This window comes from Hylobates moloch, unplaced genomic scaffold, assembly GCF_009828535.3.
Source record: "Hylobates moloch isolate HMO894 unplaced genomic scaffold, HMol_V3 SCAFFOLD_18, whole genome shotgun sequence".
In the NCBI taxonomy this organism is placed as follows: domain Eukaryota; kingdom Metazoa; phylum Chordata; class Mammalia; order Primates; family Hylobatidae; genus Hylobates; species Hylobates moloch.
Window position 1 is genome coordinate 10,955,179 of NW_026652293.1, and position 11,245 is coordinate 10,966,423.

Consider the following 11,245-nt stretch of genomic DNA (forward strand, 5'->3'; position numbering starts at 1 on the left):
CAGCGTTTCCCCATGTTGACGCTGGTCTAGAACTCCTGACCCACGCCCGGCCTCTTTTTTTTTTTCCGAGACTAGGTCTTGTCATGTTGCCCAGGCTGGTCTCGAACTCCTGGGCTCAGGCAATCCTTCCACCTTGGCATCCCAAAGTGCTGGGATTACAGGTGTGAGCCACCAGGCCTGGCCCAACTTCATTCTTTTGCATGTGGATATTCAGTTGTTCCAACATCATTTGTTGAAAAGACAATTCTTTGCCCCACTTAATTATCTATGGCTCTTCTTTTTACTTATTTATTTTTTTTAGACAGGGTCTCACTCTATCACCCAGGCTAGAGTACAATGGCGCAGTCTTGGCTCACAGCAAGATGTGGCCTTCTGCTTGTGATCAAAGGCAGTGTAGGAGACCCTGCGGTAGAAGAGGAAAGGTCTGCAGAGGATTGGGCTCTGCAGACCTCCACCTCCCATGCTTAAGCAATTCTCCCGCCTCAGCCTCCTGAGTAGCGGGGATTACAGGTACATGACATCACGCCTGGCTAATTTTTTTTTGTGTGTGTGTGGAGACGAGTTTTCACTATGTTGTCCAGGCTGGTCTCGAACTCCTGGACTCAAGCGATCCACCCACCTCAGCCTCCCAAGTGCTGGGATTACAGGCATGAGCTACTGCACCTGACCTCCTTTGACCTTCTCAAGCTGGCCCTTTCTTAGTCCTGTGGCTTCATCTTCTGCATTACCCTCACCCAGGCTTGCCCTCCATCTCCAGATTCCCTAAATGATTTACTCTGCTCACCTCTGGCCCACTTCACCACATGCTGCTTCTTCTACTGGAAAGTCTCCCTGCCTCTCTTCGCATATCACTTGGCTATTTTCTGCAATGATCTGGCAGGTCTAGGCTTAGATGTTACATCTTCCAAAAAGCCTTTCCTAAATCCTCAAGAATGTTTTGGGAACAGCAATTCTGTGCTCCCAAGGACCCTGTACTTAACCTCAATGTGATGTTTAACACACCTGTGTATATCTTACTCCCATAAAAACCCTCTTCACAGATAGGAGCTTTTTTTGTGCCTGGCATGTAGTAGGCACTCAATAAATATCTGATGAATCCCAGAAGTAAAGGAAGAGGACAATTTTGAGAAGGAAGACATAATTAGAACTGTGTATTGCTGTAGAAAGTTAGGGAGAGTGAGATCTGAAAAAGTCACTGGGTTTTGACTATTCTCGTCATGACAAATAGGGAAGAGTTTCAGTAGCATTGTGGATGCAGAGGCCAGTGTGGACACAGAAACCAGAGTTAAGGAAGGAATTGCTGATGAGTGAAGCTTTAGTTACAAACTTTTTTTTTTTTTTTTGAGACATGGTCTCACTCTGTTGCCCAGGCTGGAGTGTAATGGCATAATCATGGCTCACTCCAGCCTCAACCTCCTGGGCTCAAGTGATCCTCCTGCCTCAGCCTCCTGAGTAGCTAGGACCACAGGCACATGCCACCACAACCTGGCTAACTTTTTAATTTTTTGTGGAGACAGGGTCTTGCTGTGTTGCCTAGGTTGGTCTTGAACTGCTGGCCTCAAGAGATCCTCCCACCTCAGCCTCCTAAGGGAGGCTGCAATTACTGGCATGAGCCACCATACCTACCTATTTGTGCCCAAGTTTGTTGGTGAGGAAAGGAGGGAACTAGATTGGCACTGTGAAACAGCTTCAATAATAGAGCTAAGGGATTCGTTTTATTGCTATTTGTCCATCTGCTACTTTCCTGCACTTCAGAGATTTTGACTTCTAATGAGAGTCCCTTTCATGGCTTTTTATGATGTCAATTCTAGGGATTCAGCCATGATTTTCTTGCCTGCCCTCCTGTGACCACATACCTCATCCCCACCTCTGCCTCTGTGTGAACATAGAAGTGCATACACGCACACGCATGTACACACATGGACACCTTGATTTGGGCTGATCTCAGCATCCCAGGTATCTAAAGATTTTGAGAGTGATCAAAACTCTCCCCAAATTTGGATAAGCTATATGTGCCCCAGCAAAAGATATCCTATGAGAGTTCTTTGAATAGCAAGGAAGCAACAAGTCTCCTGACATCTTAGTGGCACCAAAAGACTAACAGTCTTCTCTGTCTGCCCTTCATTCCATTGTGTCTCCCCTATGTCACTCATATAGACTAGAATGAAATGGCTTTAAGATTTTAATTTTTCATCCCCCTACTGATTTATCTTCAGCGTTGATCCACTTGCTGCTATTTGTCATTTTTCTTCCAGAGGTAGATATGCCTGATCATGAGCCCCTCAGCCTGACCAGCTCTCACCACCAGCCTCACACAGCTCACGTGGTACCCCATACCTTTCAGAAGTATCTTCTGATCCATCTGCCCCTCTGAAAGATGTCCCAGCAAGGCGAAGATGGTGCAGTGCTGTGGCACCCCCTCAGGTTGGTAGCCCAGCTCCACCTGCCCCTTCTCCAGGGCGTACCTCCCATCCACAATGGAGCCTGTCATCACTTGCACCCTGCTCAGGTTTGCCGGATGGTTCAGAATCACTGTCAGGTGGTTTCCTACACTAATGTTGTGTGTCCAAAAGAATGATTCATCCGGAGTGTAGGCCTCCCAGGGGAAATGCATATCAGAAACCTGCATATCAGTGAAGACAGCTCCAGGCGGGTTGTTGGGACCATCGGCATTCTTTTTCTGAAGTGCTGTGGCCTTCTGCTTGTGATCAAAGGCAGTGTAGGAGACCCTGCGGTAGAATAGGAAAGGTCTGCAGAGGATTGGGCTTTCCTGGACCAGGAGTGTACAGAAATGAGAAATCAGGCTGTCAAGGGGTTTCTTCTTGTACAACAGGAGGAGGAAATGGGCCAGGAGCAGAAGGTCCCTGCTGTGGAAGAGTTTGCCAAGGAAGCCTATATTGGAGAACTCCGGTAGCACCCATGAGTTGGACTTCATGGTGGTCACCCTTGAATGAATGTGGGTGACAAAGTTGGGGGCAAAAAGGGCATTGTCCTCTATTAACAGGAAGTAATCAGAGAGCTTTGTGGCAAAGCTCATGAGGAAGGCATGATCTACGTTCTGCTTGGAGTAGAATTCGCCACAAAAGGCCTCATCCCTGATGCTGTCCACAGTGGGGTAGGCATCGGATGGAGCATGGATCAGTAGCAACTGCCCTTTCAAGATCTGTGGGCTTGGCTGGGCGCGGTGGCTCACGCTTGTAATCTCAGCACTTTGGGAGGCCGAGGCGGGCGGATCACGAGGTCAGGAGATCGAGACCACGGTGAAACCCTGTCTCTACTAAAAATACAAAAAATTAGCCGGGCGTGGTGGCAGGCGCCTGTAGTCCCAGCTACCCAGCTACTCGGAGAGGCTGAGGCAGGAGAATGGCGTGAACCCGGGAGGCGGAGCTTGCAGTGAGCCGAGATCGCGCCACTGCACTCCAGCCTGGGTGAGAGAGCGAGACTCCGTCTCAAAAAAAAAAAAAAAAAAAAAAAGATCTGTGGGCTGAAGAGGCTTGAAATATGGGCAAGAGTTTCTCTGAGCCAGGTGAGGTCAGAATCTGCAAGGTGGACCAGCACCGTGAGACGTTTCTGCTCAGCCTTAGAGGAAACACGGAACAGGGAGACCAATGTGTACAAGAGGCTGCTTCCATCCCCTCGCTGCACTGATGAGATCCCCACTGTCAGCCATGCTGAGGAGAGGTAAAAATAGGGACAACTGTCAGTGCACAGTAATAGTGACAGTTGTCAGAAGGGTTAGGGGTTGGGATCCTATGTGGGACCTTCACTCTTCCTTCCTCCTTCTTATTTCCCACCTGTTTTTCCCTTGGCGGAGGGGATGTTTACATCCTTCCTGCTCGAAGTGTGGTCCTTAGTCCAGCAACATCAGGCTGCTCTGTAAGCTCATTTCAAATACAGGATCTAGATCCCTACCTCAGATTTAATCAGAAGCTGCATTTTCACAGTATCACCAGGTAACTTGTATGCACAGTGAAGTTTGAGAAGTACTACACTAGGTGATGCTGAGTGTCTGTAGGTTCTGCTCAGTCTTCTTTGAGCCTAGAACTTTGTGGCGTATGGTTTAGGGGCTCAATAAATATTAGCTATTATAATAGTTATAATTGTTGTCAATTATATTATATTGTTGTCAATTGTTGTCATCTTCCCAAAGCTGCCCTTTGAAGGAGATATATTAGGAAAAGGACTTCCCCTGGAAGTCAGGAGCCTGGAGTTTTTGTCCCAGTTCTGCCACTGACTGTGTGATCTTGAGCAAGTCCCTTCAGCCCTGAGTTTAGTTCCTGATCCATAAACTGGGGGAGTTGGACTATGCAACTCTAAGACCCCCTCTAATCCAAATGTTCTCTAATCTAGTGATTCCACCTTCTTACAACAATTAACTTTAGTAATTGGCCAAGAAGGGAAAAAAAGAAAAGTAGTAGCCAACTTTATCTTTTTCCTCCTTCCTCCTCATACTGCTGATATATAAATATTTGCCTTGGGGAAGGAGGAGAGAATTAACTGCCAGATTCTTTTTTTTTTTTTTTTTTAGGAGGAGTCTCACTCTGTTGCCCAGGCTGGAGTGCAGTGGTGCGATCTTGGCTCACTGCTACCACCGCCTCCCAGGTTCAAGCGATTCTCCTGCCTCAGCTGCCTGAGTAGCTGGGATTCCAGGTGTCCCCCACTGTGCCCAGCTAATTTTTGTATTTTTAGTAGAGATGGGATTTCACCATCTTGGCCAGGCTGGTCTCGAACTCCTGACTTCGTGATCTACCCACCTAGGCCTCCTAAAGTGCTGGGATTACAGGCATAAGCCACCACACTTGGCCATTGTCTGCCAGATTCTAATATTCCTGGGCACAGTCTGTCTTTCTTCTTCCCTCTTCTGCTTTCCTTCCTATCTGCCTGATCTCTCTGGCTGTCCCTACTTCCCCTGGGATACTGAATTCCTACCTCTTGTTGATACTCACTCTTTCTTCTCTTCTGGATTTTTTCCATATATTTGAAGGTGAGGTTCTGCCAGTCTTCTAGTGGTCTTGGGTCCTTCCTGCTGTTATAACTGGCCTCCTGGGGCATTGACAAGGGCAAACATATATATCCTTTCATAAAAAGAACAAATTTTACACCCCAGTGGCTTCCCATAAGCTTTTCTAGGGAAAGAGGTGGAGTGATTCTCCCCACAGTGAGCCCGGCACATTCTCAGGATGCCTGGCCATTGGCTAAAATATCCAGGGCTCAAGCAGTATTTGCTGTCTTCTTTACCTTAACGAATAAGGAAAATAAATAGAGCTTCTTCATGGACTAATAGGCCCAGGTCCATACCCCCATCCCCTTTGGAGCTTCCTGCTCTCAGGTGAAAAGGTCAGGAAGGAAGAAAGCCCAGGGACTTTCAAGAATCTGCCTGTCCACACCATTTCCACCCTATATTCCCAGTTCCCAAACTGAGCAAGGCTCAAGGCTTGCTACTTGGCCTTTGATAGTCATCACATTTTGATCATCTTCAGTTTCCTTGGGCATTTTCAAAGTGATGAAGAGCCACAGGAATACGATACCCACTGAGAGTATGAAGCATTTCCTGATGGAACACCGCATCGCGTCTGTGTCAGGATATGGTTCCTATAGCAAGAAGTCAATGTGTACAGCTGGAGGACTCTCTCCCTCCAGTCCATGCCTAGAACTTCCCTTCTGCCCTCTGGAAGGCTTCCCCACTTGTATTAACCACCCCGTGTCTGCCCCCATATTCTATCTTTCCTCATTGTTAACTTATTTCCAAGATCTCAGCTCACTATGACCTCCGCCTCCTGGGTTCAAGCGATTCTCCTGCCTCAGCCTCCCGAGTAGCTGGGATTACAGGCATGCACCACTGCGCCTGGCTAATTTTTGTATTTTTAGTAGAGATGGGATTTTACCATGTTGGCCAGGCTGGTCTCGAACTCCTGACCTCAAGTGATCCACCCGCCTCAGCCTCTCAAAGTGCTGGGATTACAGGAGTGAGCCACCGTGCCCGCCATCCAAGCACACCCTTTTATCTGATCTAGGAACCTGATACAACAGAGCCTTATTCCCTGCTAAAGAAGGAAGGTCACATGTCCCGTGATGATATTTGTAGCGTTCACTTCATATGCTTGGAGATTCAACTTCCCCAAAGTCTCCCCTACTCAAATTGATGAAGGTTGGCTGAGGCTTTAGTGATACAGTCAATTTTTTCTTTTTTTTTTTGAGACAGAATCTCACTCTGTTGCCCAGGCTGGAGTGCAGTGGCACAGTGTCAGCTCACTGCAAGCTCTGCCTCCCGGGTTCACACCATTCTCCTGCCTCAGCCTCCCGAGTAGCTGGGATTACAGGTGACCACCACCATGCCCGGCTAATTTTTGTATTTTCAGTAGAGATGGGGTTTCACCTTGTTAGCCAGGATAGTCTCGATCTCCTGACCTCATGACCCGCCCGCCTCGGCCTCCCAAAGTGCTGGGTTTACAAATGTGAGCCACTGTGCCTGGCCGATACAGTCAACTTATCTGAGTAAACAGATGGCCATTGTCCTTTCCTTACTCCTGCTTTTTTATTTTATTTTTTGAGACAAAAGGCCTCGCTCTGTTGCTCAGACTGGAGTGCAATGGTGTGATCATGGCTCACTGCAGCCTTGACCTTTCGGGCTCAAACAATCCTCCCACCTCAGCCTCCCAAGTAGCGGGGACGACAGATGCACATCACCACACCCAGCTAATTAAAAAAACATTTTTTTTTTTTGTAGAGATAGGCTCTCCCTGTATTGCCCAGGGTCATCTTGAACTCCTGGGGTCACGTGATCTTCCTGTATCAGCCTCCGAAAGTGCTGGGATTACCGGCGTGAGCCACCACCCATGCCTCCCACATTTTTTAAAACACAAATCAAACTATTAAAACAACTAAACCTGAAGTGTTGCCAAGTGCTATGCCAAATTGGCGTCTTTGTCACTTTTTTTCATAAAGAGTATCCTTAATTTATTCCAATCTTTAATCTTAGTCACAGACCTTGATTAGAACATGATTCTGTTAACTTAGAGTAAAAAAAATCCTTTCCTGCATGTTGGGTTATTGGAATTCAGGCTGGCTCAGCCTCAGAAGTGCTTGTATGCTGCTCTCTTCCTCTGTGAGTGTTTTTTCTCTAGTGAGATGTGTTTCTCTGATTGCTTCAAGATTATCAGAGGAAAGGCTTTAATATGCCTTCTCACCCCTTCTTGATTCTTTCCCTGTGTGATCAGTACACAAAAGAAAAGCTGTAGTCAGTGATTTCTGTGCTCCTGAGGCCATACTATTCTCTAATCTTCCCCATTCCAGGGATGCCTTCCAGTTTAGTATTTTGGTAGAGGTTAGCATGCTTTTCTCCCTTAGCCACTTCGCTTTTTGACGAGTTATAAAAGTAGGCTGGGCACAGTGGCTCACGTCTGGAATCCCAGCTCTTTGGGAGGCTGAGGCAGGAGGATTGCTTGAACCCAGGAGTACTGAGACCAGCCTGGGCAACATAGGGAGAGCTCCACCTCTGTTTAAGAAAAAAAAATTATAACAATAATACTTACATCTCCAGGTAATCACAGGGATGAGGAAAAAAAAATCTTATAGTAGTAAGGCTTTACAGATTAAACTTTTCTTACTTGGCTTCCTTAAGGAAAGACTTTTAGTCCCATAGGTGATTCACATACAAACCTCTTCATGTAAAAGAAATAGGCCTCTCTTCTCTAGACCATAAATATGTGTGTGTGTGTGTGTGTGTGTGTGTGTGTGTGTGTGTACACCGCTGGGCACGGTAGCTTACGCCTGTAATCCCAGCACTTTGGGAGGTCGAGGCGGGTGGATCACCTGAGGTCAGGAGTTTGAGACCAGCCTGGCCAACATCGCGAAACCCCTTCTCTACTAAAAATACAAGAATTAGCCAGGCATGGTGGCACATGCCTGTAATCCCAGCTGTTCAGGAGGCTGAGGCAGGAGAATCACTTGAACCTGGGAGGCGGAGGTTGCAGTGAGCCGAGATTGTGCTACTGTAGTCCAGCCTGGGCAACAGAGCAAGACTCCACCTCAGGGGAAAAAAAAAAGGGTGGGGGCTTTTGGGCCAGGTGAGGTGGGACTGAGATAAAGATCACCCAGTGAAAGTGTGTGGGCACTCAGGCCTGTAATCCCAGCATTTCGGGAGGCCAAAGCAGGAGGATCACTTGAGGCCAGGAGTTGGAGACCAGCCTGGGCAACATAGTGAGAACCCGTCTCTACAAAAAGTAAAATTAGCCAGGTGTAGTGGCACACGCCTGAAGTCCCAGCTACTCGGGAGGCTGAGGTGGGAGGATCGCCTTAACTCAGTAGGTCGAGGCTGCAGTGAGCTGAGATTGTGCCACTGCACTCCATCCAACCTAGGGGACAGTGAGACTCTCTCTGTCTCTCTCTCAAAAAAAAAAAAAAAAAAAATAGGCTTTAGGCAGGGAATAAGGCTCTAATTGCAGTTAAAGTGTTTCACCACCACAGGCATAGCTCTGTTCCCCTTTGGTACCTCCCATGTAGTTTCCCAGTCACAGAGGGAAGACTGCTCTCATTCAGCCCTCTGAGTTGAACAGACTTCTGGAAAAGGCAGGAGACAGAGAGAAAAAAAAAGGAGCCGGGGTGATAAGGACCAGTCACTGTAGGAGTAATGAACAGAGGGTGAGGCCAGGCACAGCAAACAAAGGTCTCCCCAGTTTTCTATCCTTGAGCTAAGCTCCCTCTGTGATGTTACTGTTGTGTTCTAGCCACCTACTCCCCATTGTCAGAGGAATGCACATGCAGGACTTACATGTGACCTGTTTGTGCTTCATCACTGGGAGCTATGACTTCGCATTCACCGTAAAGACCAGCATCAGTATCTTTTTAGATACTGAGCACTCACCTCCCCACCCCCACTGTGTCCCCTACTTCCTTACGTATCTCCTACATTCTCTCCTTCCCTCCTGTTGGTTCCACTGACGCTTAGGCTCGGACTCCCACTACCTCTCGCCTTCCCAAGTTCTTCACGCCTGCAGTTATCCTCTTTCTCTTCTGCATGATCCACTTCCCCCTTTCTACCGGCTGATTCTCATCACTAGGAAAAGGAGGTTTATTATCTCCCAGTGGGAAGAAGGCAAAAAGCAAAACTCCTCCCTGAATTTGTGTTCTTTTCCAGTTCTGTGCCATTTCTCTACAACTGCACACAGCAAAGCCCCTTGAAAGTGTTGTCTTTGTTAATTAGCCCCACTTCATTTCACATTCTCCCTTCTCATCTTACTGAACCTTTCTGCAACTTTGACTCGGTTGACCGCTACTGCCTCCTTGAAAGACTTTCTGGGGGCACAGCCCGGTGCGGCGGCTCACACCTGTAATCCCAGCACTTTGGGAGGCCGAGGCAGGCAGATCACGAGGTCAGGAGTTTGAGACCAGCCTGGCCAACATGGTGAAACCCCATCTCTAAAAAAAATACAAAAATTAGCTGGGGGCAGTGGTGCGCACCTGTAGTCCCAGCTACTCGGGAGGCTGAGGTAGGAGAATCGCTTAAACCTGGGAAGCGGAGGTTGCAGTGAGCCGAGATTGCACCACTGCACTCCAGCCTGGGTGACAGATCAAGACTCCGTCTCAAAAAAAAAAAAAGACTTTCTGCTCTGTCATCTCTCTTGCCACGCTGATTGCTCCCTCTCAGTTTCCTTTCTTGGCTCACTTTTTTCCCAACCTGTATATGTAGCAGTCTCATAGGGCTCTCTTCTCTTCCTACACACTTTCCCTGGGTGATTTTATCCCAGTCCCATGGCTTTAAGTAATACAAATACACACACACACACACACACATACATGAATGTGTGTATGTATGTTATCAGGTAACTCCCAAATCTTATCTCTAGCCCCAACTCTTATCTTGATCCCTATCCTGAGCTCCAGATTACCTGACTATTCAACATCTTCAATTGGATGATAAGATGTCTCAACTTTGACAGAACCAAAATAAAACTACAGATTCCTCCTACCTCCCAAATCGTTTCCTCCCCAAGTTTTTTCTACCCCAGTATATAGCACCACCATTCACCCAGTTAAAGAAAAAAAAAAAATCAAGGAGTTATACTTGGTACCTCTCTCCTTTTTTTTTCTTTTACTCTTGATTTTTATATAGAGACAGGGTCTCGCTATGTTGCCCAGGCTTGTCTTGAACTCCTGGCCTCAAGTGATCCTCCTGCCTTGGCCCCCAAATTGCTGGAATTATAGGTGTGAGCCACCACACCCAGCCTTCTTTCTCCTTAATACTCCACAGTCTATTTAATCCTGCTACCTTTTCCTCCAAAATTTACCCAGAATATGATCACTTTTCTTTTTTTTTTTTTTTTTTTGTGTGATACGGATTTCGGTGCTGTCCCCCAGGTTGGAGGCCGTGGCGCAATCTCGGCTCGCTGCAAGCTCTGCCTCCCGGGTTCACGCCATTCTCCTGCCTCAGCCTCTCCGAGTAGCTGGGACTACAGGCGCCCGCCACCACGCCCGGCTAATTTTTTGTATTTTTAGTAGAGACGGGGTTTCACCATGTTAGCCAGGATGGTCTCCATCTCCTGACCTCGTGATCCGCCCGCCTCGGCCTCCCAAAGTGCTGGGATTATAGGCATGAGCCACTGCGCCCGGCCTATATGATCACTTTTCAAAATCATCTTCTGAACTACTGCAACCACCTCCTAATTGATCTCTCACCTCCACCCTGATTCTTCTGCAATCTGTTCTCCATGTGGCAGTCAGACAGACCTTTTCAAATTGTAAATCAAGTGATACCCACCCCCTGCCTACAATTCCCCAGTGCCTTCCCACTGCAAATAAGATGAAACCCAGATTCCTACCCATGGTCTGCAGGCTTTCACCTGATCTAGTGTTTGGTTTTTTTGTTGTTGTTGTTTTTTGTTGTCGTTGTTGTTTTTTGTTGTTGTTGTTTTGTTTTTGTTTTTTTTTTGAGACAGAGTCTCGCTCTGTCGCCCAGGCTGGAGTGCAGTGGCGTGATCTCCGCTCACTGCAAGCTCCGTCTCCTGGGTTCACACCATTCTCCTGCCTCAGCCTCCTGAGTAGCTGCGACTACAGGTGCCTGCCACCACGCCCGGCTAATTTTTTTGTATTTTTAGTAGAGACGGAGTTTCACCGTGTTAGCCAGGGTGGTCTCGATCTCCTGACCTTTTGATCCGCCCGCCTCGGCCTCCCAAAGTGGTGGAATTATAGGCATGAGCCACTGCGCCCGGCCGCTGTTTGTTTGTTTTTTGAGACAGAATCTCACTCT

General features: G+C 47.6%; 1 protein-coding gene across 1 annotated transcript; it reads right to left on the reverse strand.

Annotated features, from left to right (window-relative positions):
- Positions 1-2,200: 2,200 nt before the first annotated feature.
- On the reverse strand, positions 2,201-5,568 carry LOC116457333 (alpha-1,3-mannosyl-glycoprotein 4-beta-N-acetylglucosaminyltransferase-like protein MGAT4E). The gene is made up of 4 exons (XM_032136465.2): positions 5,464-5,568; positions 4,947-5,043; positions 3,487-3,671; positions 2,201-3,172 (listed from the first exon to the last, which is right to left on the reverse strand). The coding sequence occupies exons 1-4, from the start codon at positions 5,566-5,568 to the stop codon at positions 2,234-2,236; spliced, it is 1,326 nt and encodes a 441-aa protein (XP_031992356.2). The 3' UTR covers positions 2,201-2,233.
- Between the last annotated feature and the right edge of the window lie 5,677 nt (positions 5,569-11,245).

Bases quoted from the DNA above. Each gene is read 5' to 3' on its own strand.
- LOC116457333 (XM_032136465.2), bottom strand. From the start codon at position 5,568: ATGCGGTGTTCCATCAGGAAATGCTTCATACTCTCAGTGGGTATCGTA. The intron at 5,044-5,463 runs GTGATGACTATC...TCAATGCCCCAG, and splicing joins AAACTGAAGATGATCAAAAT to GAGGCCAGTTATAACAGCAG. The intron at 3,173-3,486 runs AGCCCACAGATC...CGCGCCCAGCCA, and splicing joins CCCATATTTCAAGCCTCTTC to AGCCCACAGATCTTGAAAGG.